Source organism: Aythya ferina (genome assembly GCF_964211825.1).
Source record: "Aythya ferina genome assembly, chromosome: 31".
Lineage (NCBI taxonomy): Eukaryota > Metazoa > Chordata > Aves > Anseriformes > Anatidae > Aythya > Aythya ferina.
The window spans coordinates 1032893-1041791 of NC_140328.1; the positions used below are offsets into that span (position 1 = coordinate 1032893).

At 51.2% G+C, this 8899-nt stretch overlaps 1 protein-coding gene across 1 annotated transcript; it reads left to right on the forward strand.

The window, feature by feature from the left end:
- Positions 1-997: 997 nt before the first annotated feature.
- LOC311425540 (olfactory receptor 14C36-like) lies at positions 998-1924 on the forward strand (the record flags this gene model as incomplete). Its single annotated transcript, XM_084501484.1, has 1 exon — positions 998-1924. One exon carries the CDS (start codon positions 998-1000, stop codon positions 1922-1924), a length of 927 nt encoding a protein of 308 aa, XP_084357610.1.
- Positions 1925-8899: the final 6975 nt, after the last annotated feature.

Here is an 8899-nt window from a genome sequence, read left to right on the forward strand (position 1 = left end):
GCAGGGCAATGCCACTGTGCACCCCGCCAGGCTCTCCTCGAGCTGGCACAGCCCTCAGCCGATGGGAGCTGTCAGGAGGACACTCGGTGTTGGAGTTGAAGGGCATGCAGGGCTTGTGTGCTGCAGGGTCAGCATGCAGGGCCCGAGGGCTCCCTTCTCTTGGGGCCAGCTGCAGGCTCTGAAGCTAGAGATGGAGACAGCGGTGTCCAGGGCTGTGGTGCAGAGCAGGGTCCCTGCTGTGCTCCAGGGGCTGTGTGCTGGGGCAGGGGCTCTGCTGCCTGCCAGGCTCAGCACTCAGCCTGCCCGGGGAGCTGCCCAGGGGCTGTGGTAAGAAGCTTTGAATGGAAGGATGCTCCCTGGCAGGGCAGGGCAGGGTCCTGCTGCTGCCCTGAGTCTGCTGCGTGGGGCAGTCTGCTTACAGCCCCACACCTCTGCAGGGCATTGCACAGTAGAACTGCAAGGCAAGAGCTACCTGAAGGCAATGCAATTTCTACAGTCTCTGTTTCCATTTTTCTGACTGCGTGCTGAGGCAGAGGGATGGTAATGGAGTAGTAACATCTGTATTAGAGACTAAGGCTCCTAGAGCATTGCTGCAGCTTTGAGGCACCTCACACAGCTCAGCCTACAGACCGTACCAACATCACCTTTATTGTTTCTTAAGGGATTATTTGACCTTCTCCTCATGTTCTGAGATCAGAGAGATATCCTTGGCCTGTGGACTTCTCAGATGATTCCTGGTTCTCTTTTACATGATGCCGTAGACCAGGACTGCCTGCTGCAGAATCCACAGCACAGCACCCTGCTTGTTGTGGCACCCTCAGAGCAGCAACCAGAGGTAAGCCAGGGAGCTGCAGAAAGCTCTTCCTGAAGTCAGTGATACAGTGTGGTGTTTGTAGGGTATTCTATGAGACATGCAATGGATTTTGGTCAGAGAAGAAATTAAATTTTGCACTGTCTTTGCTTCGTCTGGACAGGCTCCCTTGCTCAGAGACAGCAAATGTGTAACAGCAGCTCCATCACTGAGTTCCTCCTCCTGTCAGTCGCGGACACGTGGGAGCTGCAGCTCCTGCACTTCGGGCTCTTCCTAGTCATCTACCTGGCTGCTGTCCTGGGAAACGGCCTCATCATCACCGTCATAGCCTGCGACCACCACCTCCACACCCCCATGTACTTCTTCCTCCTCAACCTCGCCCTCATTGACCTGGGCTTCATCTCCACCACTCTCCCCAAAGCCATGGACAATTCTCTTTGGGGTACTGGGGCCATTTCCTATGAAGGATGTGCTGCACAGATATTTCTGTTAGTTTTTTTGTTTTCAACAGAGCTTTCTTTTCTCACGGTCATGGCCTATGACCGCTATGTTGCCATCTGCAAGCCCCTGCACTACGAGAGCCTCCTGGGCAGCAGAGCCTGTGCCACCATGGGAGCAGCTGCCTGGGGCAGTGGCTTTCTCCACGCTGTGCTGCACACTGCCAATATATTTTCATTGCCTCTCTGCAACGGCAATGTTGTGGACCAGTTCTTCTGTGAAATCCCCAAGATCCTCAAGCTCTCCTGCTCAGACTCCTACCTAAGGGCAGTTCAGGTTCTTGTGGTTAGTGCTTTTCTTGTGTGTGGGTGTTTTGTTTTCATTGCTCTGTCCTATGTGCAGATCTTCAGGGCTGTGCTGAGGATCCCCTCGCAGCAGGGACGGCACAAAGCCTTTTCCACGTGCATTCCTCACTTGACTGTGGTCTCTCTAAATGTCAGCACAGTCATGTTTTCCCACCTAAAGCCCCCCTCTATCTTCTTCTCTTCCCTGGACCTGGTTGTGGCAGTTCTGTACTCGATGGTGCCTCCAGCAGTGAACCCCCTCATCTACAGCATGAGGAACAAGGATCTCAAGGATGCTGTACAGAAATTGATGAGCAGCTGTATTTCATAAGCAATAAACTGACAGCCTATTTCTGCAAATCATTCTTAAAGGTACTCCTGATAAGCAAAGCCTCTCTTATGTCCTTGTTCTGATTATTTTTCTCTCAGTTTTATTCTTATGAAAGTTGTCCAGAAAGAAATATAATTCTTCATTTTGCTTCTGTATGTTATCCAATTAAAGTGACATTTTCTTATATCTTTCTTGGGAGACCTTTTCTGCATGGGCAGTAGCCATGTGCAGAGGTGAAGAGAAAATGAGTCAGGCCCAGCAGTACGGCCAGGGAGCACCAGCTCTGGTCCACCCAGAGCTGCTCTCCTGACACTGCCACCCTCTCCTTCTGAGCCCTGCTGGTGGTGTAAGGCCCGGCTGCTCCTGTAGCTTGATGCCAGAGCTGCTGTCTGGCTGTGCTGGGACCGCAGGCAGGGACAGGCAGTCGGCACTTGGGTGACACAACTGGCCTCCAGAACAGCATTGCCCTCCTAAAAGGGCCGTGCCTGAAGGCTCATGTCTGCTTTCAGAGCTGCTGTCATATCCGAAAGTGCCCAAGGAAGAGAGTCCAAAGAGGCTCCTTGCTCTGCCAGGCCGGGCACCTCTGAGCAGCCCATGGCCACCAAAGAGCCGCTGTGGGAGGCGGTCAGCGGCAGGGCCTTGTCCATGTGCAGGGGAGACACGGGAACAGACAACCTTTGCTGCTGCTGCTGCCAGCAGGCACAGAGGAAGATGATTGAGCACAAAGGCCATCAACTATCCCCAGGGGTGACATGAAGGCCAGTGGGGCAGACATTGTCTACAGGTCCCTTCATCCTGAGAGAAACAGCCACTGGGCAACTGCCTGAATAGCACAGAATAGTTCAGGTGGAAGGCACTTTCAGAGGCCATCTAGTCCAAAGTGCAAGACCTGAATGCAGCTCTGGGATGTGCTTCCTTGAACCTCCAAGGACCCTGTGCCCATTCCTCATGCCATGGGGCATCTCAGAAGAGGGCATAGCAGGGTGATGCACTGCAGGGCTGATGTGCCTCCCAGCCTCTGGTAGTGGCTGCAGGAGCCAGAGGGACCCAGCAAGTGCTTCAGTACACTGCCTGTGTGTGTGTGTGTGCAAGGCAGGGACTTGTGTCTCTGAAAAGCCCTGTGTAGATGAGCAGTGCATGAGGCCAGCTCAGATGTGGGCATCTTACAGAGTCCTGACATTTCTCTGTGTGGGTCTCTAGAAACACCCCCCAGTGTTCCTGTGATATTTCTGTCACCCTCCTTGCCCAGGTTCATTGCAAATGCCTCTCTCTGATAAATCACACTACCCTTCTTCTGAACTGGTTGTGACAGCCAACATGGCTTCACAAAGGGCAGATTGTGCCTGACAAGTCTAGTGGCCTTCCGTGATGGGCTTACAGTATTGGTGGAGAGGGGAAGAGCAACTCATTTCATGAACCTTGACTAATGCAAATCATTTGACACTGTCCCACATGATGGCCTTGTCTCTCAGTTGGAGAGACATGGATGTGATGAATGGGTCACCTGGTCGGTAAGGAATTGGCTAGATGGTCACCCTCAAGGAGCTGCAGTCTACAGCTCAGTGTCCAAGTGGAGATCAGTAAAGAGAGGTGTTCCTCAGGGGTCAGCATTGGGACCCGCACTGTTTAACACTTTGTCAGTGACATGGACAGAGTGACTGAGTGCAGTCTCAGCAAGTATGCTGATGACACCAAGCTGGGTGGTGCAGTCGATACACTGGAGGAAGGGGTGATATGCAGATGGACCTGGACAGGCTTGAGAGATTTTCCTGTGAGAGCCTCACGAGGTTCACAAAGGCCAAGTGCATGGTCCTGCAATGGGATTGGGGTGATCCCAAGCACAACTGCAGGCTGGGTGGAGAATGGATGGAGGGCAGCTCTGAGGTGAAGGCCTGGGGTGTTAGTGTATGAGAAGCTCAACCTGCACCAGCAATGTGAGTTTGCAGCCCAGAAAGCAAACCGTATTCTGGGCAGCATCAAAGAAGTTTGGCCCAAAGGTTGAAGGAGGTGATTCCCTCAGCTCTGCTCCCAGGAGACACCTTCTGGAGTACTGCGTTCAGCTCTGGGGCCCCAAACTCAAGAAGGACATGGAAGAATTACAAGGAGTCTAGAAGAGGCCAGAAAAATCATTGAAAGTCTAGAGCGAATTTTCAGTGAAGACAAACTGAGAAAGATGGTTCTCTTCAGCCTGGAGAGACCCTATAGCAGCCTTCCAGTACCTAAAGGGGGCCTTTAGATAATGTTTTAAAACTAAAAGAGGGTACTTTAAAATTAGATATAAGGAAGAAACTCTTTTCTTTGAGGGTGGTGGTCACAGAAACATGTTGCCCAGAGAAGTTGTGGCTGACCCATCCCTTGCCCCTTCGTGGCCAGAAGCCTCCCGTGCCCAACCAAAATGGAGACCCCCTCTGCAAGGCTGCTGTTTAACGTGAGATTTTCTGCATAGGGCCTCCTCTGCACCACAGAGCCCCATCTCAGCTCCCACTTTGCTGCAAGTGCCTCCCAAGGCTGCTCCTGCCAGCAGAGACAAGGCCAGGGCTGAGGGGAGGGGGCTGGAAGGGCCATGGCAGTGGGGTCCCTGCTGCTGTGTGGCCTGGTTGCCCAACAGTAGATGTGCTGGCCAGCAGGCCTTGTGAGGTCATCCAGAGCATCACAGAGCACCCCAAGGCAGCAGTGATGGCACTGAAGGGGTGGGTGGCAGAGCCCAGACAAGGGCTGGCTGTCCCCTCTGCTGCAGCCACCTGATGGAGCGTGGCAGGAGGAGGGCAGGCAGGGCTTGGGGCTGCCATGCTCAAGGTTTTCAATTTCTTTACATGGTTCCTAACCTGAGACTCATTCATGCAGGTTAAATCTTCCTTGCAGAGGACCTTGTGAAACTCTGGGATTTCACAAATGAATCTCATTCTGTTTTCCAAGGAGAAGTGAGCCTCTCTTTCCCATCTTCTGATGCTCTGCATCAGGGGCAGACTAACTCCATACATCACAGCAGTCTTGGACTGGACTGCAGGAAGAGCAACCTGGAGGAAAAGAGCCTGGGCACAACCAGGGAAGCCATATGAGCCAGCAGTGTTAAACACAGATATGGTCATGTTCAAAATGGGCTACACTAGAAGAAGTGTGTCCATCCAGGCAAGGGACCTGTAATCCTCCACGACACCATACTGGTGTGGTCCTAACTGGTAGAGAGCTTCCCAGTGCAGGGCTCCTATTCTGAAGGAATAGGGAGGAAAGGAGAGGTTTTAGAGGTGCCATCTGCAAGACCCTGCACTACGGGAGCCTCCTGGGCAGCAGAGCCAGTGCCACCATGGCAGCAGGTGTATGGGGCAATGGCTTTCTCAACGCTGTGCTGCACACTGCCAATACTTTTTCAATACCTCTCAAGCAAAGCAATGCCTGGGATCTCTTCTGTGAAATCCCCCAGATCCTCAAGCTCTCCTGCTCAGACTCCTACCTAAGGGAAGCTGTGATGATTGCGCTTATTGCTTTTCTACTGTTGGGGTGTTTTTTCATTGCTCTGTCCTATGTGCAGGTTTTCGGAGCCATGCTGAGGATCCCCTCAAAGCAAGGACGACACAAAACCTTTTCCACGTTCCTCCCTCACCTGGCTGTGGTCTCCCTGTTTGTCAGCACAGTCACGTTTGCCCACCTGAAGCCCCCCTCAATCTCTTCCCCTTCCCTGGACATTGTGCTGGCAGTTCTGGACTCAGTGGTGCCTCCAGCAGTGAACCCTGTCATCTGCAGCATGAGGAACCAGGAGCTCAAGGATGTAATGTGGAAACTCAGGATTGGGTGTATTTCATAAGCTATAAGCTGACTGCATTTTTTTGAAAATCACTCAGAACGTTACTCATGATACGCCAAGCCTGATTTATATTCTTGCTTTGTGTTTTATTTTTCCAGTTTTATTACAATTGTTGTTCACCATTAAACCTCGTTACTCATCGTGCCTGTGTATTTAAACCAATTTGAACCAGTTACAGTGACTCTCACTTGCCAAGGTGATCGGCTCCAGGGAAGAGGTATTCTGCAGAGGAGCAGGGGATCAAAGTGTGCAGGGGTTTCCCTCTGTAGTATGAAGGAAGCCCCAAGGGAGTGCGAACAACCAGGAGTGTTGTGCACTGAGCAGGCAAACAGGGCACGGGGCGCCAGTCAGGGTATGGTGTGGCAGTCTGTGTGGCTGTTCATGCAGGTAGGGTGCTGCAGTGAGCTCCCGTTAGAGACCACTCATTGCAAACAGTCAGCAGAAGGCCACCTCCACACTTGCCAAAAAGGAGGTGGGGACCCAAACTGAGCTTCTGAAAACGCATGCAGCCATGCAGGTGTCAGGCTGTAGGGAGTGCCAAAGCTTCACACCACCTTTGGGCAGCTGCAGAGACAGCAATTGCATGAGACGTAAGTGGGTGAAAGACCTGCTCTGCATAGTAGCTTAGGTATGAAAAAGGTGAAAAAAACAAAGGGCATCTGGGGTTCAGAGAGAGAGATAGACTGGTGGTGCCTAACTCTGGCCTCTGTGGAACAAGAACAGGCACCAGCAATTACCCAACATGAAGGGAATGCAGTATTCATCTCCCAGCAGACACAAGGCAGAAGCTGTAAGGATATGAATGAATGGAACCAAGTCCAGGCTTGAGGCGGCAGGTAAAATCCGCCTTCACCCATATCACCCTATCAGGTAGATCTGAGCAACAGGTATAAGGCCCTGGAGGCTGAAAGGCAATCGATGGGTGGAGAAGGCTACAAAGTGTGAGTTGAGAGTCTATGGGTGAGGATTAAAGGGCAGGCCAACAGGGGTGACATTGTGGTGGTTGTTTACCACAGGCCACTGGATCAGAAAGAGGAAGTGGATGAATAATCAGTAATAAATGACTGAGTCCCAAATAGGATTGCAATTAAAGTTTACAATTTATTAAATGACTAGAGGCAAGCAAACAGTGCTGGGTGTGCCGGGAGTCTCCTGACTCAATTCCTGGTAAGAAGAGGAGTGAAATATGACCTGTATGAAGTGAAACTATTGCTAAAGTTCTTACAAAAGAATGGGGCCCCCCACAACAGCTTTGGTGGTGTTTGATGTGAAAACTTGGGAGAACACAGGGACAACTATATGGGATGCTGCCTCATGGGGAGATACAACAGCTGCTGAGGTGATGACGACCTGGCACTTAGTAACTGAGACATTGAGATGATGGCAAATGGAAAACAGGGTACAGACAGTGGCCACTCAGGCTACGCAGGTGGGTGAAATAAAAAGCTGTGACTGCGTACTGCCAAAGAAAGTAAACCTGACAGACTTGGGAACAGAGGCAGAGACAATATCTCAGCATGTCAGCATCACCAGTGCCACCACCCACAAGGCCAGCAGCACTGCCCACGGGGGGTCCCTTTGATTCCTGAGATTGTTCAATATCTCAGCAGCCCTCAGCGCCCCGCTGTTGACACTGCCCACAAGGCCAGTAGCACCACCTGCGGGGGATCCTTTTGACCTGTGATCATTGGAAATAACTTCATAGAGAAGCTATAAAGGGAAGGGGAGGGGCGGGGGGTGAAAGAGGGGGCAGAGCTCATTTTCCAGTCCAAGTTCAGGATCCTGGGCAAAATGACTGGAACTGCTTCCAGCAGTACCTTATTAAAGAACTGTGAAAGACAGCGATCACTTATAGGTTATTGGCCCTGTATATGCAGTCCCTGATGGAGAATGTCATGACAGGACAGCTTTTAACCCCCTTTGACATACGACAACTGGCGGCGATGATATTAACTCCGACACAAAAATTATTATGGGAAGAGAAATGGAGAGACTTGTGCGAACATGCAGTGCTCCAAAATGTAGAAAGGCAGTCAGGGGATCCGCTTTTCAGAGCTGGTATACCTCAGCTGATGGGTACAGACCCGATAGTGGATCCACGCCTTTAGGCACGTCTAGATCCAGATATCCTCTGGCTGACTGCGACCCTAGCCCTCCAGGCAATGTTAAGAATTCCAGAGACTGCAAAGCCCATGCTGTCCTTTACAAAGGTCCAGCAAGGGGTGTCTGAACCATACATGCAGTATATAGATCAGCTTTGCGAGGCATTATATAAGCAGATTGGCAATCGGGAAGCAAAAGGCACCTTGCTACAAAAGCTAGTGGTAGAAAACACAAATACCAATTGTAAAAAAGGTGCTACAGGCTCTGCCTGTGAATACAACAATAGCTCAGGTGATAGAGTCGTGTAACTGAGTGGGTTCTATCAAACATCATACTGATTTGCTGGCGTCTGCTTTTGCAACAGCACTAAGCATCAGTCAGGACCCTAATTATCAGAAAAAATGCTATTGGTGTGGAGATCTGAGCCACCTAGTCTTCGCATGCCCCTGGCAGTTCCACCCACTTTGTGTCCCAGGTGTGGGAGGGGACACCACTGAGCAAGCCAATGCCACTCCAAATACAATGCGGAAAGGCAGCTTTTGCTGCCACGGCAGGGAAATGTAAAGAGAAGTGCAGGGCAGGGCCGTGTGACACAAGCACCCCTGCCTCCAGGTCAAAGAAGGAACTTCCCACAAGGGAGGGCTCCAAATGTAATGCTAACACAGGGTCCAGTGCCACCTGCAGTCCCACTGCCATGGTTACCACCACGGACACCCTCTCAGCCAGAACCAGAGAGAGCGCTGGAGTTCCATTGAATGTCAAAGGACCAACTGGGAATGACTCCAGTGCATAGCAGCTAGAACGATGAAGTACAGCTTTGACTGGATTGCTTGTTTTTCCGGGGATAAATGATGCCAACTATAATGGACAAATCCAAACTATAGCTTGGATGCCGTCTCCACCATTGTCAATACCAAAGAGAACTATAATTGCTCAATCGATTCTTTTCCAAGCAGTAGTACTGGCTCTGGACTCTATCAGGGGAGCAACCGAATTCCCCAAGGTGTTTTGGGCTTCCGACATAACCTAGCATCAGCCAATGCTTACTGTTACCCTTTGGAATAACTGAG